At 39.7% G+C, this 25,743-nt stretch overlaps 1 protein-coding gene across 1 annotated transcript; it reads right to left on the bottom strand.

Annotated features, from left to right (window-relative positions):
• Positions 1-52: 52 nt before the first annotated feature.
• Positions 53-23,796, bottom strand: LOC134634315 (tyrosine-protein kinase yes-like). The gene is made up of 12 exons (XM_063483450.1): positions 23,138-23,796; positions 12,334-12,637; positions 10,520-10,619; positions 9,872-9,970; positions 9,513-9,616; positions 7,546-7,695; positions 6,872-7,027; positions 6,275-6,454; positions 5,606-5,682; positions 5,134-5,287; positions 3,478-3,609; positions 53-1,242 (listed from the first exon to the last, which is right to left on the bottom strand). The coding sequence occupies exons 2-12, from the start codon at positions 12,626-12,628 to the stop codon at positions 1,034-1,036; spliced, it is 1,656 nt and encodes a 551-aa protein (XP_063339520.1). The 5' UTR covers positions 12,629-12,637; positions 23,138-23,796; the 3' UTR covers positions 53-1,033.
• Between the last annotated feature and the right edge of the window lie 1,947 nt (positions 23,797-25,743).

Here is a 25,743-nt window from a genome sequence, read left to right as displayed (position 1 = left end):
CCCGGTAAACTTTGCGGTCTTGTCAATTTTATCAATAATCATACAAAATGAGGAGGTTATAAAGCCCTTCATTACAAGCTCGGTCATCAACTGGCATTAATAACAATATAATACTGTCCTGTCAAGTCCATACAGGAGCTAAGAGAAGATCTATCATACACATCACTGCCATACAAACAACAGTTTTTGCAGAGTCACCATAAAACACGAGAGTCTGAGTTTCATCCCATCCCTGTTTAAACCGTCAAATCGACCCAGTGACACATTATACAAACGTCTTTCATGTAAGCATGTCTCTGCAGCGATTATAGTGGGATTATAGTAACCGGGGCAGTGAGGGACACAAAGAATTATGGCATTGTAATCACAAAGTCTTTTCTGGAGGATGATGGACAGCGAGGGGAAGTCTTCAAATGAAGCTTTAAATCAATGTCCGTGAGATTATAAATTCTAGGAACATATTTGGGGTTTTTTTTTAAAAAAAAAGACAGTTTATCACAATCTTAATCATGTCTACTGCAACTGATGACGTGAATAAAGATAAGCCGTGTGGAATTTGGACCATCAACCTCACCCTGAGAATGTCTCCCTGTTAGGAAAATATATTATTTCTTATCAACAATTAATCATTATGTTGCATAATTTATTGTTACAGCACAAATTTGGAGGCAAATGAGTGCGACGGCCGGCTTTTCTCAGTGGGTTTTTCTTCCGCGAGGCTTTGTCACAGCTTATTTCACAGGAGTAAGAATCCCACATGGAGTGTATCTGAAACATATCTCTGAAATCGGAAACCACAGTCATATTCAAAAATTCACACATCTAAGACTTGTGTAGTACCGTAGGTTAACACAAAATTATGAAATGCAACAAAATCTTGTGTGGACACTGGAAACAGAAAAAAAAGGGAGAGAGAGAAAATGTAGAGCAAGTAGTGGTTTGTGTGACTGGCAGTTTCCGGTCAACTTTTTCTGGACTTGTCATTAAACAAGCTTCCTCTGGGTGTAGGGATACACAGAAGAGTCCAGTCTGGCTATAGGTTTTCTCCAGGTTGATACTGTGGCTCTGTGGCGGTGAAATAGTCCTCCAGGAAGGACTGCAGGTACTCGAAAGTTGGCCTCTCGTCGGGCTCCTTCTTCCAGCACAGCTTCATCATCTCATGAAGGGACTCAGGACAACCCTGCGGGCAGGGCATGCGGTAGCCTCTCTCCACCTGCTCCAACACCTCCCGGTTCACCATACCTGAGGTGGAGATGGAGTGGAGATAGAGAGGGCTGTAAGAGCTTTTGTTCAAGCCTTTTTTTTCCAAATGGAAAAAGAAGAGATAAGAGGGCTCAGGAGGCTGGATGTTCCACAGAAAATCCAGAGTGCATCATTAAAATCACAGCCACCATCAACAGAAAGGATTGAAAGCCTAGCAAATCCCCTCCCTGCTGAATATCAATCTACAGCAGCAAGTCGTGATTTAAAAAAAACAATTTGAGTGTCACAATATAATGGTGCTGATGATATCCATGCTGCATGTAAAATAAATAAATAAATAAAGTAGTAATAGGCAAATCATATATCTGTACTGCAGGTGGACTCCAATAATATAAGAAATTCAGCTTGAAATTCTTCACTTGCATTTTAATATTAATTGATTTATTTATGTTAAAAGTCAATTAAAACTAAGCACCTTCTGTTACCACTTTGTGATATTACTCTTTACGCTGACCTAAATTTACTGCTCTTGTATTGAAGCATTGGATCCCAGTGGCAGGAGGCCTTAACACTTTGCACATGACTGGGTAGCATTAGCAATTTATAGCCAACAGTCCATGTGGTTTACGTTTTTAAATAAACATTTTAAGGAAAAATATCACTCACTCTTTTATATTTTGATTTCAAGACAAGATTTGGGATTGGTTGGGCTCCATGGGAGTTTGACCTATAGACTTGTGAATTGATTTGCCTATCAGTGTATTTAAAACAGAATAGATAAAGAATATTGTGACAGACCCGCCAATCATGTAATCATTTAGCACCTTTAAACTGAGAAAAATCAGTCACAAATTTCCATCTCTAATTTTTCAATCTCAATATTACTGAAGCTGCACATTTGCTCAAATTAAAAGGCTTCATATAATTCATTTGAAATGAAATACAATCTTTTTGTTTGATTTATTACTAAAGACACGAACCTGTTAGTTAAGCTTAGCTTATAGACTGCTTTGTCCAAAAGTAATAAAACAACAACTGTATATAAAAGAAGGAAGTGGCCTGACCAGGTTTAAAAAGTGAAGCTACCTTGGAAGGATCCTAATTTTACATTTTTTTTTCTAATACCGAGCCGGGTTTGAGTCTTTCTCAATGACAACAAACATGTTACTGATTGTTTTATGGTCTAAACTGTTTATTAACTCATGTCATGTACAGATTGCTTGAGAGTTGTCCGCCCTTTTAAACGTGATACAACAGTCGGGCACTGGATGACTGGGGCTTTATTTATTTGATCCTACATGCTCACCAAGGTTGTAACACATCCAAAATGGCAGACAAATGAGCATCAAATGGTTAGTAAATGTGTGTTTGCAAAAACCTCAAAAGAATATATTGTTACATTTGAGAATTGCTCCTGTGAGGTAAGAGTATGGCTACCTTGAGCTGCTACCATGAAACATGCCTCAGTTTCTTTTCATAACTCATTACTGTGCTTTCAAGAGTAACTTCATGCTTCAAAAACACAAATGCACCAACCAATATGCAATAACAGTGACTATGTCCATCTTTTAAATATAGTCCAAAATGCACAAACATGTTAAGTACAAAAATAGAAACTAAGATTTCAAACTATGTGTTTTTGTATTCATTAAAGGAGCAATTTCAAACATATAATTGCAAATGTATAAAATCCAGTGGTGTTTGTTCACAGAGCCCAGTGAGCTGTTTCCCCAGGTTTACCATAAATATATGTCTATTTCTCAAAATGTCAACTTACTTCTATAATCAATTAATCAAATTCTCTTCAGCCACACACCTCTAATATTAGTTTCAAGGCTACATCACATATAAACCTGATCTGTGTGAAGGTAGCACAGAAGGCTACGGGCACTGCTCCCCGGGGCAGAATCAGTCTGGCAGATGGTTATAAACAAGAGTTGTGTTCAATCTCTTGATCGTCCCCCACCAGATGGTCTCATCTAATCTCAAATGTGCCACAGTGTCTGTGTATGTGTGTGTGTGTAAGGGTATCTGTGTGTGCATGTGTGTACATGTCAATACTCCCCCTACAGAGCCATAAACAACCAGCGCAGACAATGTCAGACAGCTTCACTTCATCCTCTGATATTAACAAGCACACCAGCTCAACATCTGCTGACAGACTGCAGGCTGATCACTCTGGCCATTAATCACTGCGCTCTGTTGGTGCACTACACCTTTTCTTCACACCAGGTATGTGTATATCTGTGTGCTAGTGTTGACCCTGTCACTTACCTGGATAGGGCACTCTGCCTTTGGTGACAAGCTCAGTGAGCAGGATGCCAAAGGACCAGACGTCTGACTTGATGGTAAAACGGCCGTACAGCGCAGCTTCTGGGGCCGTCCATTTAATAGGGAATTTGGCTCCTGCGTGTGATGGAGGAGACAGGAGAGAGGGTTAGGTGAAGTGCTGCCACTAGAGGGCATATGGGCTAATTTCTGTCTTCATTTCCAGGAAGTCACAGGAAGGTCAGTTAACCATAGTTATATAATTTGGAGCACATTACATTTTCCTATTCAGTCATACAGATTTTTTAAATAGACCTCAGAGAAAACAGGTTTAAAGGTTAACAACGAGGATAAACAATATAATAAAGAACGCTGCATTTAAATAATTAAAAAAGCTATCTAAAGTATTAAAAGTATTCATTAATATATATTTCAAAAAGCAGTTTCATTTGAACTACTCTCTACCTGAGAAACAGTCCTTATGGAAATAGTGCCATGTGCACCACAAACAAAAATTCATTGATCTCTGCCACAGTGATGAACTTATATATAGACTGTACATAAAAGATGGACACAGACACGGTAGCATCATCTAGCGTAGTAAAGTCTCAATGTGATGTTTCCCTGTCACCATCACGGTGTTTTAAAACTGTACATGGATGTGACAGAGAAACAAAAACAAACACTGCCCTCTTATGTGTTATTGAGAACAGTATGCTCTATTGTTTATTTCACTGTAAACAGGACTATAATTTACCAAATGAATGTAATGTTGTATTCAAGTGTCTTAAAAGTAGCTGTTAACAGAATAAACCCATCTGAAAAGTGTTTACTGAGGTCATAGAGAACCCAGCGCAGTTTCTCCAAGCACGGGAGTTACATCTTTTATATACAGTCTATGAGATTAAGTGAATTTTTTACAGCCACCATTTTTTCAGATCTTTGACCAAGCAGATGCTCACAGGTATCTTTTCAGTCTTCTGTCCCAGGTATTTAGTTTTTCTGCTCCTAAGCAGGCTATCAACTGTGCTTCACTTCCCTCAGCTAATATGCTGCTAATGCAACATTTTTAGCATATTTTTGAGGACTGTGTGTTTATAAGATTATTTTTTCATCCATCTCATGATACATCGATCAGCTTCAGCTCTACTTTACTACTTTAGTGATAAATTGCTAAATCCCAAACTAAAAATGTGAGCATATTTAGTATTTAACTCTGCAGGATGCCTTTCTTTCTTTATAGCATCACTGGCAACTGTGTCTTGTTACTACGCCACCAGTCTTCAGACTGTAATTCAATTTGTAGAGCAGTACTGTTCCCTAAGTTTCACAGATGCTTCTAATACAAACTTCAGAAGGAAACTGCTGTCTTCAGCCTTCACTGGAAGTGTCTAAAGCTTGCTCCACTTTCTCAAGAGGGTAAGGCACTGCTTGCGAAGCAGAAATAGCAGAGATAAATTCTTCCAACATGTGAAAAGCAAAGCTAATAAGAGATCAAAAGAAGCATCTGGTTTTTCTTATGTTAGCCTAATTCATCATGAGGTGAGACAACCGGGAGTCGTCATAGCTGTAAGGTCACTGCTCTCTCTGTTTCTGCCCTGACACCTCATTCACCTGTGACTCACACAGCCTGTGTTTAAGTGTGCGTGTGCGTGTACCCACCTTGCCTCGCCGTGTACTCGTTGTCTTCTATCAACCTGGCCAAACCAAAGTCGGCAATCTTACACACCAGGTTCTCGCCCACGAGGATGTTGGCGGCACGCAGGTCCCTGTGAATGTAGTTCATCCTCTCGATGAAAGCCATGCCATCAGCGATCTTTAAAATAAACACACAAAAAAAATAAACCCAAAATGGTTAGACAGCATCTCACGTTCGCCACTTCAGCTAATAATTTTCAGCTTCTCATACTTTCCATCACCTCTTCATGTCTGACTGATTTTCAAAGAGTAAGAATAAAAGCAAAGTGTGCCAAATCTGGGAGAGGAGGACTTGTTTACCTGAGGCTGTGATTCTTCTTCTTTTTCTTTTCTTTTTTTTAAATGTCAGAAGCTTAAAATAGAGCTCTATACTTGGCAGTGCACTGAGGTGAATTCTGCACTAGTGGAGAAAAAAAGATACAGGTACTGGTCTCACCTTTGCAGCCATGTCCACCAGCATGACAAGATTCAAATGTTTACCATCTCCTTCTTTGAGGAAGTCCAGCAGGCTTCCTATTAAAAGCAAGTGTGAGAAGTCATAATGGATGTGAGGGAGCTGCATAACGACATACTGCTACAGAGTGCGGAATAATAGCTTAAAGTGAATAATGCATTAAGTTGGACAGTAATTAATTTTGCGATTCACAGTGTTAGCTGATCCATGTTTCTTGTTTGGAGTTAAAGTATGGAAAGGTCAGTGTCAGTGTCTTTGTGAAATCACAGCACCCGAGTGCATCAAAGACTGCAGACACGTAGGCATGCATCTGTCACCGAGTTACCTCAGAAAAATGTTTTCTATGAAAACCTGCTGCAGCTTTCAATTACCCATTCCACTTTCCTGCATCAGGGACCCACCAGGGACCCTGAGGGACTTTCAGTTTTTAAAGCATATTAATTAAAATGCCTATAAAATTTACATTTTTCCTTCAAGGAAATCACCATGTGTAAATTAAAGGGGGGAAAAAAGCAAGGGCATGTGATCCACCTGAAAAATCTACAGGTTCAGACCTGATGTTGTTTTTCCTTCTCTCTAAAAATAGACCTCAGGAGTGTCGTGTAACAGGAAAACAGCTGAGTACTGTTATTCTCCAGGGATGAGCGGTACCTTTGGACATGTACTCTGTGACAATATAGATGGGTTCCTCAGACACCACTGCATACAGAGGCACCAGTTTGTCATGCCTGAGCTTCTTCATAATCTGAGCCTCTTGGAGGAAGGCCTCAGGCGACATGGTCCCCGGCTTCAGCGTCTTTATGGCTACCTTAGTTGTACCATTCCACGTGCCTGGAGAGATGGAGATGCGGGGGAGAGAAAAGCCCACAGGCAACAGGGGTAATCAGTGTTGTTAATGGGCTGGGAGCGAGACAATATCATTAATTAGGTCTTGTAATTGCTCAGACATGTGCTGTCATGCATGCGATTCTCGGAAAATATCCCTGGGATGAGCGGATACGGGCTCACGGCAAACAAATCCAGCTCGCTCTCTCCTCCTGAGAGATACGATCTCTAGAGATAAAGATGATATAACAAAAAGAGGAAGCAACTGAAGGAAGTGGATAAGTCCCCAGTTCTGACAGAGGCAGAGGCAATAAACATAGATGGACAATGACATTTTCTATATAAACTGGGGCTTGTTCTGTATTTCCCAATGTACATAAATATAGATAATTACTAAACAACATGTGGCTGCTTTGGCCTTACCCATCCAAACCTCTCCAAAGCAGCCCTGGCCCAGTTTGAGCTCCAGCTGCAGTGACTCCCGGGGAATCTCCCAGGCATCTTTAGCAAGGCCCTGGGTCTGAGGCTTGACTGTGGGGCAAACTGTGGTCAGCTTGTGGCAGAGCCCGTCAGCATGCTCTGTGACAGAGACAGCGAGAGAAATCAAAATGACACATTACACCCAGCAGTGCTATACACCAATACACACAAGTCTTTTAACCAGCAGGATTCAGTGTCGTAAAGTTTCATCCATCAGTTCGTTCCATTTGATGTGGATGACTTTAGATGCACTCATCCCAGCTGCGATGAAATATAAATGAGATGAAGTGGCTTTTTAACACACCAGAGCGCTCTGGAGAGCCAAGCTGAAATGGAGTGGGATCACAGAGATTTAACCTCAGCTCTCTTCGGGCTAAGGAGGAGGTGTGAGTTTCAAAATTATAACAGCACCATCAATTGTTATTAAAATTAAAGGCCATTCATCTCCTGTGGCAACCCTAAAGGAAGCACAGCAAACTGCGTGGCACAGAGCAGCAGCTGTGAGTAAGAGTAATTTTCAGGATAATTCCTCGAGGTATGAAGAACGACTGTGATGAATAATGAATGAGATGACACAGAAAAAGCGAGTGAGCAGGGAGTGCTGCCTGTGTACATACCTGTATAATGTTTCACAAGCTTCTGTAATGTGTCAAATTGTGCTCTGGTAGTGATGTAGTACCCCCCATTATCAAGCTTGCGGATCTTGTAGTGTTTCACATTATCTCCTTTGGATTCGTCCCAGTCCCGTATGGAAAGAGAATAAGCACCTGAAGGACATACAGGAAGTGGTTTTCATTTTTTTAAGCACAACTGTGAGTGATTTGGCTTTGTTGTGGTTAAAAAACATGGCTTCCAAACTAGGGTAAAGCTCTGGTTTCCTCAGATTTTTTTTTTCTTTTTTTTACAGCTGTGAATTTATGTTTTTCTTAGAAAGATGTTATTCTTAGCACAAAAAAAGTATCCTCCACTGCTACTTATGTTTCTTCCATCAGTTTCTGATGCTAAATACTTCAATACCACAACAGCCTGAACACTGAAGTCAAACAAAGGGCAATTATTTTTTACAGAGAGTACTTACCATTGCTGGCTGCTTCATTCTTTTAAAGCAGCTGCATGCTGTTATTAGTCTTCCTCATGGCTTTATGCAGATCAAATTGTGCAACTGTTGTAGGTTTTGTTCTCTTTACTATTTTAACAGTACCAGGATCTATGCATCCGTATGCGCTACAGGGTGCTGCAGAAAATGATTGCTGCCCCCACCCTTCTCACACACAGGCTAAGAGAAAGCTCACTCTTCTAGATGAGGAACAGCAAATATGAATCATACTTTAATCTTACTGCAAATTAGAAACAGAGTTGGTGGGAAGAATTTTTTTAAAGATTTAGCTGTGACACAAGCAGTGTTAAACTTGTGCATCCATTAACGTGACAGCATGAATTCAAATGTACTGTAATCAAAGTCATCAGTAAATAACGAGGTCCAACCAATGGGTGACCTCCGTTGCAATTCTCGAGCATGCCATGAACTGAAAACTGCTATAACACCTGCATCACTGTCCACAGTGAAGCCAGTTTTACATTGCCCCTGACCAGAATCAGCACCTTCGTGCATGACTGAAATGTACACCTGCGCACAGGCACAAACCAAATGCATTTGGAAGAAAAATCTTACGGTCAGACGAGACAAAGAATTAGCTATTTGACAACAATAACTAGAGGTATCTTTGGAGGGGTAAAGGTAAGGCTTTCAGATCTAAGAACACTGACAGCTGTGTTCTTAGACTATCTCAAAACCCCAACTTCACTCCAAACCATAATTTATGGACTATATTTAAAAGCCGGGTCTGTGCCAGCAAATCAACCAATTTAAATAAAGAGTGGTCAAATATCCAACCAGGTTTATACAAGAAGGATACTAAAGGCATCTGGCTGAGGTACTACTAAGGGGCTTTTGGAGTCAGTAGAGGCCATGGTAGCAACCTAAATGCTAATGTTGAAGCTTTAAAATGCTAAAATCAACAGGTAACATTGATATAGATACGTCCATCTTTTTTTAAAGACTCACTAATACTAACACTAACAACTATAACAGTCTCATTGTATCATGTCATTATAGTTGACCTACTCACCTTCCACCCAGAATCTGAAAGTGGAGTGATTTAACGTGGTGAATCCATTTCATATAAGCATTTTTTTTAGCATTGCAAAATTATTACTTATGTCATTGTTTATATTTGCCATGAAGTCATGAAAGTGCTTCAGTTGCTATGGACTAGCATGATCCATGCAGCAACAGGATTTTCAGCCTGGACCACTTTAGTCAAAAGAACATTTCTATTTCCATTTGCAGTAGTTTATATTTGGCGATAAGTATCTGTCTTGGGTCTTCCCTGCTTTTCCCCACTTACATATGGAAAGCTGAAGGTGGGGAAAACAGCAGCAAGAAGCAAAACCCCAGCACGACAGAGATCAATGACAATAGAAGTAACAATGAACCTGAAATGATACATCTGCAGAGACCATGCTAGATTGTAATCCATGCATGCCCGGAAACGACTCCTCCCACTTTGCTGAATATAATCACCTTTAGTAGTTTCACTTTCTCGCACCAAGAAAGTTCCTCGATGATTCCCTGGATTCAGCAGCAACCTCTCAGCATCTTTGCGTCCCATTTTACCAAAGTACCACCTGCAAAGAAAGAGCATTTGAATAAAATGCTCAGACATGACTAAGGACTTGAATGGTTAAAACACAAAAAAACCCAAAAAAGCTGGAACGCATTTAATGCATTCCCTTCTTTTGAATGTCACAATCACATCATAAAGCTTTTTAAAGGCTGTTAATGTTGGATAGCGTGCTTTGTGCAATATGAGGTCATAGCTTCCTGGTGCAGCTGTCATAGCTGGAGTAATGAGGTTATAAGAAGCAGCAACAAGGTCTTACTCTTCAGCCTGGATGGAGTCAGCAGGAGCCACATAATTACTTGGGATGTAGCCTTTCTTTCCTGTGTTGATGGAGCGAGCCTCCCACCAGTCTCCTTCTCTGCAGTGTGACAGCGACACAGGAGATGAGATAAATGACTTGTTCAGTTAACACTCAACCAAAGACTGATAATCAAATAATAGTGTCACTGATACCTGGAACAGAAAAAAACTGTTAATGATTGCTTATAATTTTGGGGTAAGCCCTGTGGACCACCATTTATGACACCGAAATACTTCTAAATTCTTTTCAATCTTGTTTGCACTTGTAAACCTCATAATTTGATTCAAAATCAGTCTTTAAAATGCGTTTAACACTAAATGCTACCATCAAAATGGGATTGAATGAGACTAATCTATTTTACATTACAATAATATAACCCGGGGCAACATTTCTGCCAGAGCAGACGTTCACAGTTCCCAGTAGAAAGCTGGCATTAGGAAACAAGCGGCAATCTAAGTCATTCACTGAGGCCGACACACACCGAACAGGTGCAGCTGAGCATTGCTGCGACAAAGAAAGGCATCTGGTAATCGCAGCAGTACTCACGAGGAAGCATTTTCATACAGGCGCTTCATAAACTGAGAGAGATACTGGAGCGATTCTTACGTATTGTTGATGATCTGGAAACGATCTCCTTTTTTAAAGGTGAGGTCATCTGACGTTCTGGCTTCGTAGTCGTACAAGGCCACAAAGAATGTAACACCACCTAAGAACGTAAAAAGAGACAAAGAATTGAAAAGAATAACATAACATCACAGTGATGCGACAATGTTTGTGTCTTACCAGCATGGAAATATGACTGAGAATAGATGCTGTCAAGACAGACAGTGAAATTTACACACATGTTAAACAACTGCCACTGTATAAAACTGGTTTTATTTGATAGTGTTGCTTTCCATGTAATAATAAAGTTTATTAGTATATCACTTTTGAGAACACAGGGGCTCTATCTTTCCATGCAATATTTTGCCTACTGTGTAGCCATATGCCCAGACATGATATTCATATACCTACCACTGACAACAATGCTGTCAACAGTAATTCTATTATCACCTGCAGAAAGCAAATACCATGGCAGTGCCACCTTTATCCCCCTCTGAGAGCAGATAATCCATCATGGAGGAGGATTACAACCTAAATCCCACCTAAACAGGAGGGCTCTCAGGATCGCTGTAAGCTGTGTGATCAGAGCCGATAGTTGTTATCGCCAACAACTTCAAATAACACCGACTGGCATTAGCTGTGACACCGTAAAGCCAGATTAGCATGCTGACCAGGCTAAGCCTAATATTAATAATGTTTGCATGTTTTATCCCATTTATGTTTTACTGTAATACAAATTATGTTTACTTTGCATTTCTGCTCCTGACCGTCTCAGCATATGTGATGGGAATTTTCTATTTCATAAAGCTCTTTCAGTTTATGTCACTGTAACATTCAAATCAATATTCAGGACATCGAACTTGGTCCAGCGATGTGACAGTTAAAAGTGGACTGCATTAGTACAAAACAAAGAGGACGTAACGTTGATGAAATAAAACTAAAGCCTGATTTAAGGCAGATTTATGATCCCATGTTGGTGTCTGTTTGCTTAACTCTTCAGTTACACAGTCAAGGATTATGAGACAAGTCTACCAAAAAGCCAACAGTGAATGATCTGTTCTCCATTTACGAGAATATACATATATCTATATACATGTCAAAAGCTGATTGATTGAAGGTGGACTGAACTGGAAAACATCAGGATTTCTATCTTCTCTTCTGCAGGGAATGACTTAAAACTGCACTCTATCTGAAGATCACTAGATGGTGACCGGCCATAAAAAGACTTCCACTCCTATTCAGGTTTGCAGACACGTGACCGCTAACCACATGATATTAACTTGTCCACCATTTTGGACACATAGCAATCATAGTGACAATGTAGGATCAAGTGAATAAGTGCAACGCAAACTGCAAACGTGGATCATTTTGCTTCAAAGTAAAGCTTGCACGTTTTGAAATATGCTAGCTTTAGTGTTGAGGCACAACTTTTATTTTGAAGGTTAATTTTCTTCATTTTTGGTTTGTGGTGCACTTTTTTGAGTTTTTCTAACACTCGGCTAGTAGTTAGCGAGCATTTGCAGAGAAATGTGAAAAACTACAGGCGATCACCAAAATCTGCTTCTAACCAAAACAATAAATATTTCCCTAGCAACCAGGTCTAATACAGTGGACAAATTTTGATGTGCGCATGACATCACATGAATGTCTGCAGTTGGTGTTAGACAGAAGCAACATGTAGACATCTGTCTGCAAAGCTCTCCATAGGACGTACATATTGAGCTTTAAATAATAAAGATTTAAGTAAACAGTGGTTTCATTTGGATGAACACCATTATCAGTGCAGTAATGACATCACGCAGTAAAACTCTACTCACTGGGGACAGAACCAGAGAATGAGTTGGACACAGGACCGGAGAAAGAAGATGACGTTCCTCCAAAGGGAGTAATAGCAGATGAAGAGCCACCAAACGGCGTGAGGGTGTGGTTGAAATTTACAGCCCCCGAGCCAGAGGAAGATGAGGGAATTTGACTCTGCTGCAGCTGGGTGGGTTCTGGTCCGTAGTGACCGACATGAGGCGTGGTGGTGGTATTGGTGTCAGATGCCTGGGAGTTCTCTGGCTGATACTTCATCGTCTGGCCTTTGTCCTCTTTGCTCTTTATGCACCCCATCTTCTCACCCTTGAGAAAGAACACACAACAAGAAGATATTATTTCAGTGTAAACAGAAGAAGAGGATGAGACAGTATAGATGGAGGGGCTGAGGGGCATATAGGATTACTGACTACAACATAAGGTCTGCAGGAACTGGAACAAGCATTATGAAATAAAAATGTATTGACCCGATATGATTATGTGAATCATTTTATTGTTGTTAAAACCTCTAAGACTATAAGCCATGTGGTAACTGGGACGTATGGATAAATGTAAAATCCGATTTGAATCACTCAAACAAGGCCATGTAGATAAAACTGTGCAGTTCTGTCATTTTCACTATTACCATCTATTACTTGACGCTCCTGTTCCATCAAGAGACTTTGTAAACAAATAACAGATTATATGCTATTTAAATCTACTCCACATTATATAGGGAAATGCATATTTCTTTGGAGTATCTACATTTATGCCTTGCTGCAATTCAGACAAGTCTGCATGGGGCCCTCCATCCATGGATGGTTACCAAATGGGTTCAACATGCCAAAGATCCAGAGGGCCAAAGTGTCACAGTCCTAGGCATTTCTATGAAGTGACAGTTCATGCCTCTTATTAAAAATCAATCAAATTACAGCAAAGAGTAGCAGAAGTATCATAAGACACAAAATGACCACAAAAGACTTCAGGCATCCTAATCAGGTGCCCGAACCACCTGATATTTTTTGTTTCGATGTGGAGTAAAGGCTCTACTCTGAGTCCCCAATCAACCCTTGGTGGAAACTCATTTTTGCCCCATGTATCTGCAATCTCATTTTTTGATTAATTGAGGTTAAGAACGTAGTCTGACATATCAATAGCTTTGGGTTAATCAAACCCCTCACTTCTGAACCAAACCCCAAGATACAGTGGCTTGCAAAAGTATTCGGCCCCCTTGAATTTTTCCACATTTTGTCACATTACAGCCACAAACATGGATCAATTTTATTGGAATTCCACGTGAAAGACCAATACAAAGTGGTGTACACGTGAGAAGTGGAATGAAAATCATACATGATTCCAAACATTTTTTACAAATAAATAACTGAAAAGTGGGGTGTGCGTAATTATTCAGCCCCCTGAGTCAATACTTTGTACAACCACCTTTTGCTGCAATTACAGCTGCCAGTCTTTTAGGGTAAAAGACTTTCTACCTAAAAGACCAATACAAAGTACACCACTTTGTATTGGTCTTTCACGTGGAATTCCAATTTTTATTTGTGGCAACAACTTGTCCCTGACTTGCAGTGGGCACTTAAATCTTTTCTGGCCAAGAAACATGGCCTTAGACTTGGAGGTGCTGATTTCCATTCCCGCGGGCTCACACTTGGCTATGAACTACTCCAGAGCAAGTTGGAGGTCACCACCTGATGAAGCTGAGATGTGACCTTGAGGCCAGATAGGGAAAGTGGAAATCTTCTGCTACTTGGCTATGTCACAGATTATGTTCATAAAAGCTACGTACAGAAAAAGGCAGCCTTGTTGGAGGCCCAATAGCCACTATAAAGAAAATGAAAGAAACCATAAAGAGACATCGTAGGATAATCACAAAACAGACGTAAAAATTAAAAGAATAAAATGACTGCAAAGAGAAAAAGCAACCAACAAATACTTACAGCGACACAGAAAACAGCATAAACAGACTAGAAACAAAATGCAACAAAACCACTAAGAGACACTCAAAGCCACACAATCATATTACAAAGTGATACAAAATGACAGCAAAAGGAAATGACTACAAATTTGATTATAAATGAGCGACACAATAATCGGTGTCCGACAAAACTGAGTCATTTTCGTGTCCGAGCTTGAGATTCCTGGATTTTGTGTCTTTGTCCGGGTATCTTAGTCCTCTGCTTTTTACATGTCTCTGCCAAGTCGTCTACCATTTCACAATCTATCAATGCCTCAGCCTGACCACGCTGAAAGATTTAAAGCATTGATGTGTCTCTATCGGCGTGGTTGTCATTCCTCTTCCTAACATAATTTGGACGGAGTCACACTGAGGCATTCTTTTGTGGAGTGAAGGCCTGGAAAATGTGGAGACAATCAGATACGCTCGTAAAGAAGTCTGAGCGCTGGGAGATCAGAACGGTTTCATTTGCCAAGAACAACGGCTGAACGCAGAGTAGGAGCTGGTTTACTGACACTCCAAGACAGTAAAACAAAAGAGGTAAAAGGTTTTTATAAAGAGCAGATATGTTCAGCTTGGAAGTAGACTAAACACAGTGCTACTGAGCAATACGGCAGCACAGTTGGTTACAGCAGCGCACTGAATTACAGGGCAGTGATCGTACAATCATCAGTGAAAGAGGATCTACTGGTGCAGCAATACATCTCTCTTTGATTTTGTAACAGTGGCCTTGATGTTGGGAGGTGGGAGGGATTTGTCCTCATCGTAGAGGGAGGTTCATAATCAAGAGTTCATCGAGTTCTTCAGCTGAACTGCCAAAGAAATCAACAAAACGGGGACAAACCGCAGAAACCTTCCAAAGATTCAGAACACTTTGCTTAAATAAAACTGTGCAAATTGCAGGTTGCAAGTCATGCTGGGTACTGGTCGTCTTCCACAAAACATTTTTTATGGGTGGTCAGTCAGTGGAGTTGTGTCAGAAAGACGGATTTCTTAAAAATGGCTTCAGATGAATATGTCGGTAAATCTGATCTCAGATGTTAGATCTGCAGCTGACATGCTGAGAATGTTGGCATGGAAAAAAAAAACACTTAAATTTTCTGAACCAAACTTTCCTTTAACCTCGAGACAAAACCAGTGTCATGGAAAGCAGAGGGCTTTGCTCAGTGGTCGACTCGGGTGGCCTTGTATTTCACATTTAGACAGATGGGTGCCTGGCCCGCCCGGTCAGCAGTGAAGCTATCACGCCGTAAAACACTGGCCGGCATCCCGGGAATATTTGCACTTTAGAAATGTTTTTCCTTCCAAAAATAAGGCATCAGTCATTTCATAATATGACGTCAGTCTCCCAAAATTATCATAAATACTGAAATTAAGAGATTTAAAAATAAAGTATGTCTCTTTTATTTTTATACTATACCAGAATGCTGTTAAATAATTACACATCATAGTTTTTTTGGTTAGTGTAGTAATGTAGTAAGATAATGGATTAATAACTTATTTGTTAAGATGATTTCTTTTCTGCTTTGGAAAAATCAATCTTGTAGAAGGAAAGAGGAACCAAGAATCGGCCATAAACGCGATGCCTTCAGTTCACATGTGATCTTTGTTTAACATTTTCACCATCCCTCTAATAAAGCTACAAAAAAATGCTCCTAAAAGTGATTTTAAAAAATCAGTGCGTTCAAAGTTTAGTCTTTTTAATCAATGCTACAAGACTTATTTTTAGCAATGAAGGGTTTCAGTGTTGGTCTGACAGCTGTTGAATTTGTCTTTCAGTTGCTGGGTGGATGCTTTGATCTCTCTGACTACATCTGATCAGATATCCGATCAGATGTAGTCAGAGATCAAAGCATCCACCCACCAACTGAAAGACAAATTCAACAGCTGTCAGATGTCTCACAGATGCTGTTTACGCCACAGTTCATGCGTGGAAGTGGTCACAGCTTTTGTATTTGGGCTTTGATGATAAACTGGATATTTTAAACTACATTTTTGCACACACGTATGATACATGATATGATATTCTCATATGATAATATCATATAATTGTTCTTTTTGTAGGATTTTGCACAATATTGGGAAAAAAACTACACCTTCCTGAACCTAAATTTTGAGTGAAATGAATTTGTCAAAAATGAGACAAAACTCACAATAAACAAAGTCAAAAATTAGTTTTCAAATATAGCATATTCATTTCCTTTTCTTTTTTATTAATATAGCACAAATACTGACTCAAATCTGGCATTGTGGCAGCCAAGTTTGGTAAGTATGCACTTTCTTGTTTTTTGTTAAGGGTTAGGAAACATTAGCATGCTTTAACAAGAAACTAAGACACCAAACATAGAAAATATTCCTTGCAAAATACCAACATGGACTATTTAGTTAGCAATTAGATTAAATCACAGTGGTGCATAAGCATGGCTTCACAGTGCTTTAGTCTTCATAAAAAGAAAGATACTGAGTTCATTAGGTAATTGTTAAAGTTAGCATGCTGTTTGCTTTTAGATACAATGATCAATAAGCTGATCAAAAATTATTTAAATAAGTGTTAACAATAATTCTAAATTTGACTTATGCTGTTAAAAGTTTAACAACAAAGCTATCAGCCTGTTGACAGTGCATTTAAGGTTCTGTGCTTTAAGCTAGCAAGTTAAATTCACTGAGATTCCCACCGGATACTGAAAGGACTTAATCTGTCAGCACACACTCACTTCCTCATCCTATTTGTATTAATACAGAAGCAATAACTATGATATATGGTGTTTAACTGAAGGCTGGGCTATAACTGCAGTGGAGCATACTAAACAGATAGATTCCTATCTCAGTGTCACAATATCCTTCCAAAACCCCAATGATAAAAACTCAGATAAGATTCCTGTTACTGGTTGTGTGGAGAAAGAAATGTTATGAAATGTAGGGTATATGGAGAGTTTTGCTGAATGAGGAGGGGGCCAAACGGGCTCACAGCCAGCTCTACCAGCTTAAATTACTAGGAGGATTATGAGGATGGTGGATTTAACTTAAGAGGATAATAACAGAAAACAAAAAAAGAGGAGTGACCACCGGTGGCAGTAGCTGAAACACTGAAGACTTCTGACTCTACAGTCACTTTGGCCTATTAAATATTTGTTGCGTTCATGGGCTTCTCACATGAGCAGAATTATGAGGGCTAACAGCTGAAGAGGAAGCTCTTAAGGGCTCTTTGCTGTGATGATACAAAGAGGACTGGCTTTGCCTGAAGCCTCTAAATCAGCTCAGTTAGCTCTCTGTCATCTGGATAAATCTGCCAGTCATCACATACTGATACCACAGGCTTTGTCTACACTGAAAATCGAGAGCTTTAGGAGAAAATATGGCACAAAAATAAAAGATGCAACAGCAACAATGTTAAGGCCAGTGAGCATGCATAGCTGTCATGAAAAAACCCCCCCCAAACCTCCACAATCACAAGAAAAATCACACTCTAACATCAAAACGCCTCACTCTCTTTTGCACTCAGCGCAACACAAGATCTGTAGCAGAATCATGAAGCCAAAAGGAAAATCTGCCTTGCTGCTAATTATAGTAACTTACTCTAATTGCGGACAACATCCCACTGCCCCCAGGATGCTAACATGACCTACAACAGCATGCAAACACGAGAAGACTCCCAGTAGCACCAGTCGGAGCCATAAAGGAACAATGAGAGAGGAAGGTGAAGGGTTTAAAAATGGGGAAGTTTACATGTTAGCACAGGCACATATAAACCAAGGCCCCTTTTACTATCTGATTGGAAAGGTTTGGTGCTATTGTCTAAGGACTGCTATGTTTTGACAGACAGACAGAAGATCAGTAAGTAAGAAAGCTTGACATATCACTAGATGCGGGCGGATAGACCCAAATATCGACAGTATCGATACCAATGCTGGTACTGGATTGATACTAGTACGATAGGACTGATACTTTGTTTTTATCCTCTGAGTTCAATATCTAGCTCACTGAATTGTGCTAAATAAGTGAGAAATAAAAAAAATGCACCTCAAAAACACACCAGAACCTTTTTGTGTTGACTTTCACATCTATTTTATTTACAGCATGTACACATTTAAACAACAGAAGCTGACCCAAAGTGCTTCAGAGACAGCTACATTAACCTGGCTTCATTAGTAAAAAGTATCAGTATTGGTATTGGTATTGATATGGAATAAAAGCTTTTTCATTTGGTACAAAAATGCCCTGCTCAGATTAAAGATTCTCATTTTTCAGCCCAACAAACTGAGAAATTATCTATATATCACTTGTATATCACCAGCAGAAGCCTTTTCTGTAGCGTGAACGACAGAGAGGTGAAAAATACCTGCAACGCAGAAACATAAATATGTTTTCCATCACTGCTGAGCTTCCTTCTGTTTCCACAGAGTCTCAAAAGACCCAAAGACTAGACACTATCTCTGTTTAATATTCCTCTTCCAGCGAGGTCAGATTGCCAAGTGAGCTACTGTGGCACAGACAGCTGACAGGGGATTCAGTGGGTTGCTCAAGGACACATCAACAAAGCTGATACTTGCCGAAACCTGCCTGCCTGCATGTGAGAGCTTCTCGGCGCTCCCTTAGACTATCAAGTATTACAGGAAATACATAATAAACCAAAAAAACGACTATTTTTGGACATCTGAGGCAGCTCCAGATGTTCCCCTGAGGGACTGCATCCCTCCATAAACATCTGAGATTCAGACAGCAACTCCGACCCTTAACCTTTTGTATTTAGCGTTTTCAAGCTTTCACTCTTTTCTCGAAGAGCTCTTTTGCCTGCTTTGTGTTTCATTTGTGTATTTACGTAAGCTAACGTGATCTGAGTTTCAGATAAAACCATCTCCTGTTTTTTCCATGATCTCTTGTAAGACTGATAATTCAAACCTGAACACTTCTTATCAGCGACCTTCTTTTGGCTTCCTTCCCTGACTCTGACCACAAAGTGATAATTCCACAGAGGCTTCACAAAACGCTGATAAGACAGAGAGGAGAGCATTTTTCCGTCACTCTCTTGGATTATACTGAAGGATTTTACAGGGATCACAGTTCAGAGTGTTTAAGGAGGCTGCAGAGACAATGTTTAGATGAGTAAGCTGAATGTGGAGGAGTCCCATAATCAGAAACCAGGACAAAATCTGATTTTGTCCTATTAATACTATAGTAATGCCTGGATTTGCTGCTTTTTTATGCTTTTATATAATTTTAACTCATCTCTTTTGGTTTTTGTATTGTTAAATAGACCAAAGAGTCACTTTGAAAAGAACTGATTGCTTGCAAAGAATAACCTGCAGCATTACACAAACTTTTCTGAGACATCACCATCAAATATCCAATTCAGAACTTATAATTGGACAAATTGTGGCATGTTTTTTTTAATTTTATTTAATGTGAGAGCTGCAGTTGTTGCTAGTTTTTACCCATGCTAATTCAATTCGCTGTTATATACACATTCCTGAACGAATCAGTATGATAATAAGGTACAGCTTAACAACTTGCACATATAAAACACATTGAACGTAAAACATGCTGTAAATAAAAGTCAGTGAAAACGCGGCGCTTCTAGTGAATTTTAAAACATTTTAAACCAAACACATAACCAACCAGGTTACGTTAGGTTACCATGGTGATTTAGCCACTTTATTGACACAGAAAACTCTGACTTTAACGCTGACATAGCTCGCTATCACACTAATCTTGCTTTGTAGTACACGTCTACAGACCTCACAACTGTGTTGGTGTTTCATCTTTTGGATTATGTTTAAAGCAATTATCTTACCGTAATATCACTGTGTGTGTTTATTTAACAAAGAGTCCGTCCAAGAAGTGTGTGTTGTAGTTTTTGAGTGATACTAGTAGTTTAGCAGCGAGTACCTCCGAGTATGAATAGATAATGTTTGCTGATAACCTAACACTCAAGATTCCCATCTAAATATGGTCACTTCTGACTCCAAAAAGCAAACAAACAATATGGTGGGAGTCAAAATGCTGAAACTCAAAAGAGGAACCCTCAAACCACTGCATACATATTTAATATATGGCTACAAAAGGAGTGTCTGCCTTCTACCGTGGCAATAAATAGAAATAAATCTGGATTTACCTCTTTCATTAGATGTTTTTTCTTTTCATTTTAAACTTTTTGAAGTATTTGCATATGCAGATACACATGATACATGAAAGTGTTGCTATCCTGATAAGATACCCAAGATAAAGCTGTGCTAGTGAAGTATAAATTATTACATCTTCCTTTTGCATGCCATGCATTATACATGAATTGAAGCCTGATTCTAAGATATTCTAAGATTCTGTAAGACTCTCAGTAGTTTAAACAGGCTCAAATCTTCTGAGATTTAGATTAACTAGATCTTGATAGTTGGCTGGGTGAGAACTTGGCAGCTAAGCTGAAGGGTAGTATGGTGGTGGTGTTTTCCTCCTCCATCAGTCATCAGAGGTCTTACTGAAACACTGCCCAACATCTTGCCGGGCAGCCGTTAGCTGCTGACGCTGCGGATGCAGACTGGGTGGGTCTGTGGAGCTTTAATGGGCTTCAGATCTTCAACAGATGCAGCCTGCCACATTCCTCTGATGCCAAAGAGTTAAATCTGGGTCTGGAGAAACGTCATGTGACGGTGGAGATCTGAAGCCCCGCAGCATCAAGAGAAACATCAATAAATGGTTCATAATGAGATTTACTCTGCACTGGGTGTCGAGTTCTGTTGCAAGCGTGCTCACAGTAAGCTGATCCTGAGGCTTACAACACTTTGAGATCGATCTGAGAACAAGTTTAACTTAAAGAGCCTCCTCGCTCAGCAGTGCTCGACTTCAGTCCAACAGAAAAAAGGAAAAAAATCAGTTTTGGTTATTTACATTATTATCATAACTGACTTTATTTAACCTGTCTCAAAACTTCACTGAACAGCTTGTGGTTGTGCTCATGTCAGTTACTGTGCTGCCAGAGAATAGACATCACACATTTTCCAGAATAAAAGCTCTCATGAGAAATCCTGAATGGCGTGCTATTTTTGGGAATCATCCTTTTGCCAGCACATAACAGGACCGATTGTTTTAAGTGTCAACATCGAAAAACAAAAGGTGACTCCAAAACCCACAATACAGCCTAGATTAGAGTCTTCTCCACTGAGATAGAAACAAAATCCAGCTGTATTTGACATGTGGACTGTGGCATTAGCAGTCAGAGTTTAGGAAACACTGGAGCGCTTTGTTCGCAATATCAGAACTCACGCTCCCTTACAGACTGCTGATAAGAGGGCAACTCTTAGATATTTGTTCATGCGCCTTCTTTTTTCACGCATGGAGAGCACTGCTCTGATTTTACTCCCTTACATGCTGGAGAAAGAAGCGAGTGAAGTGCTGAGAAGTTTGAAAAAGAAAAAATAATGAAAAGAGACATTCTTAGAGTGGTGAACTGATTTGATCCGCTAGAAGATGACCTTATTAACCAATCATGTGATGAAATTCCAAAATTTCACATCTTCTACTATTAGTATCTTCGTTCAGTGAAGACCCTAAAGAAGGGGAAGTTTCACGTCAGTCAAAAGAAGAAATGGCATCACTTCAGGTATCCTGAGCTATAAAGAAAACAATATTTTGCTGTTAAGCCCAACATCAGTCTATAAACACACAAACTAAATGATCCACTGAGTATTTTCTCTACAAACAGATCAGCCTGGAAACTGTCAACTGTCTTCTTAACCCTCTGACATCCAAGTCATCATAGGTGTTCCCAGAACGCTGATGCTGTTGCATCGCCACTGATGACTCAGACCATCAAACTGTAGGAATTTTGCATTAAAAACATCAAAACAACAGCTGCAAACTTCAGCAAATGAATCAATTCAATAAGTACTTCTCGCAGCTTCGGTGGTAAGATTAAAAGCTGTAACTTTTTAATGTTTTCACAGGAACCTTCCAGGGGTGAAAGATCACACTCCAAAGCCCGAATAACAACACAACTGCCTTCTCTCCAACCTCGCCAGACCTTATAAGGATTCAGAGCTGCTATGATTCACTTACATAGTTGTGCAAAAGTGCAGAGCTGTTCAGGATATGACACCACACCGAGTCACTTGAAGTCTTAACAGTTTACAGACTTCAAAGAACATGTGTGCAAGTAAAGCCCGTGTCCTAAAAGTGGAGACTGAAAGGTCGGAGTGAGAGAAGAATAAGCAACTCCTCAAAGTGTGACTCAGCTGTTAAATGAGTGACTTTGCATCACAAAAAGAACCCGAACCTCTTCCTCCTCCTCCTCTTCTTCTTTCTCTTTAAACCCATCTTTATACGAATCCAGCACTGTGGAATCAACTTTTCTCAGTTATTTAATCTAATTAACACGCTGACAAGTGAACACATAGAAAATGAGAGAAAATAAGGATTTAATCCATTTTTTCTCACACGGGTTTTTGGCAATTAATCTCTAATTTACCACTATAATCCCCCGATGACAATTTAAGACTCGTGTTTATGATAATTAAACCGTGAAATGATAATTAGACCCCTGCTATTTTATCAAACTGCAGAACACTCAGCATGTGTTACTTTGATTATTCATCTGCAATCCAGTATACTTATACCGTATTCCTTTGGGACTGAAAGCATGCCGACTGCTCGCTGATGTCCTATAAAATGACACAAAGCGGCTGGTTTGCAGGAAAAAGGAACATTCACACACTACATAGAAAATCTACAAGCATGTCTGTGTTATTATAGGACATCTAATTTCCTTTGTTGACAGCCCAGACAGGCGAGCAGCTGCGCTTCGGCCCATCTTTATCTGATCCCGCTGCTCTGACAAAGACCACTTTTCTTTTTTTTTCCTTTTCATTTACCTTCTCAAATCCGAGTCCTCGGTGGGTGTTTTCTCTTTCCCCCCCTCTGTTCCCCTCGAGTCAGATCAGCAAAAAGCAAAAGAAAAATATCCGAATTATTTCAAACGGAACCGAGTCGCCTTCATCCCCACTTTACGCATCCAGCAGAGTCAACTGTGGTCAGATTTTTTTCTTTTTTCTTTTTGTGAAGTTAAATCAAAGCAGCTTAAGTGTTGCAGTCTTGGAGAGGATGGCGGGGGCGATGGAGGAGACGGTCATTGTTATCAGAGCGGACGGGTCAGCGAGGATGAGTCCTGCATCGGCATGACAGTGATTTAAAAAAAAAAAAAAAGCAAAGAAAAAAAAGTGAGACCCTGAAGTATCCCAGCGCTTTGTAGCCTCCACTTCCTACTACTAAACTTCCATCAACCCCCACACAACAACATGGCCGACCCAGCCTGCGGGACTGGAGCCACACAGCTGGAGTTACAGACAGAGATCCGTCTGCTGCAGCTGGTCTGAGATCAGCCAAGACAAGAGATGATGACTGAGGGAGAGACGAGAGAGGAAATAAGAATAGAAAGAAAAGAAAGAAACAAAATCAGGCGACTAAGAACAGACCGGTCCGTGAAGCGAAGGAGGGCTTCCTTTACAAAAGGGACTAAATGTGCAGCGCTTTTAATCACAAATACAGGTCTGGGACGCCCCCTGCTGGTTGATCATCTCTTATTACAGTTCAGGGGGAGAACTGCTCGGCGTATCGCACCCGTTGTATCACGCTTAACTTTCACAGGGATGCATTTCACATAATATGGTGTTACGATAAGCTAATTTGTATTACTTGCCTCGAACCATGTTCACGCTTTAACCCTAAAAAATGTTCGCACAACGTTTTACTGAATTAATTTTTTTAATTAATTGCATTTTGTCCTTTATATTCTTTTCTTAATGACGCAGAAAGACAATAGTCAATGCAAAACTACAATATGGCAAACAGAAATATTCTGTGCAGTGTTGCACTCAACCTTGCGATATTTATATGATCTAGGTTTAAAATGTTAATATAACTCAGTTTATACCAAAGACAGAAGTGAGGATGTTGATTAATTCGTTGTGATTCAAATAATAAAATTAGCTAAATTTAATCTGAGGAAACAGGATCTTATTTGTTCCATTCCTACTGATTAAAAAAAAAGTTTAAAGGTAAAATGTTTCTGTTTATTTAAATCTTTTAGATCATCCTTTTAACAGTACTTAGTGAAACATTTCGGCATACTTTTGTGATTTTCACATGGTTTGTCTGTAAAATGTGAAGCTCTTGTATTGTAGTGGTAATTCTGTCCACTTCAATGGGCTATTGTTATCAATGTTCCCTCTAAGCTGCACGCGTGCGCAATTGCGCACTGCTGGGACGGTCTCTGCACACAGAAAAAAAATCTAACCTGAATTGAAATTAAAATTAAAACTTTAACAATTCTGTTTTGCAGTGTTAGTCAGTAAGTGACTGGCTGCTCCCGTATGGGATTAGAACGATGCCACCTTATCCCATAGTCCAGCCAATAATGCGATTCACATTCGTATATACGCAGCTAATCAATGTCGTTGACAGGCTATGACAGCGTCCTTATGTGCCAACACCGGTGTTTTAGCTAGCAAAGCGGCGTGGCTGATGTGGAGTGAAGCCACGTTAATGACAACGTGTACAACCATTGGAGATGTGAGCAGGACAGACGGAACAATTGACGGAAAAAGTGTGGACTTTATACCAGTTTTTAAATTGTGTTGATAGGCCACGTAAAACCAGAGTTAGGATAAAAATATACGCAATCTTTGTTTGTTTCTTCCTGAATACTATCATTGTTTATATTTACTGTGGGAAGAAACGGTAAAAACAGCGTTTTATAAGGAAAACGCTCGAAAGCACTCTCCGCAAAACAAAACCAAAAAAACCCCACCCTTTCCTATTGGTGGAAAAATGTATCATGTCGACCAATCAAAAAATGATATGGCAACATGGCATTTAATTGTTTAAGAAGGGGGGAAGTTTAGGAGTGTTTTGAGATGTGAGAGATTTGTGACATTTAGCGTGTTTGGAGTCTAAAGTTAGTGTGTTGTCGTGTGTAGTTAGTGTGTAGTGTAGTCAGTTACAGGACTCTCTCCCAGACCACAGACTCAGACTCATAATACAAGTCAGAGCTTTATAAAAAAAAAAAAAAAAGAAAGTTGTGTTTTCAAAATTGGAGTTCAAGTTATTTTTTTACTTCCAATAGTGTTAACATACTACACAGGTCATGAACAAGATTTTTTTTAAATTTTCATTGTAAGTGGGCTAAAGCACTTAATTAAAAGTAGTCTAACATAAATGTAAATGCTGTAATTTGATTATTTTAATAAACCATGTAACTTGGATAGATTCGATGCTGGCGTGACGACAGTGCACACCTCTACTGTTGCTCACAGTGGTCCAAGGGATCGCTCAGGGAGTTTGTGTGTTCGCTCAGACACATGAAAAATTAGAGGGAACATTGATTGTTATTATAATGAACACTTCTGCCTCCTTTTTTACAGCATTAAATTAACCACAGGATGTCCTTTCTCTTCAGGTTTGGTCTGCTCTATCTTTGCCT

Source organism: Pelmatolapia mariae, linkage group LG9 (genome assembly GCF_036321145.2).
Source record: "Pelmatolapia mariae isolate MD_Pm_ZW linkage group LG9, Pm_UMD_F_2, whole genome shotgun sequence".
Lineage (NCBI taxonomy): Eukaryota > Metazoa > Chordata > Actinopteri > Cichliformes > Cichlidae > Pelmatolapia > Pelmatolapia mariae.
Note: the sequence above shows the minus strand (reverse complement) of the source record. Positions and strands in the feature narration are given on the sequence as shown.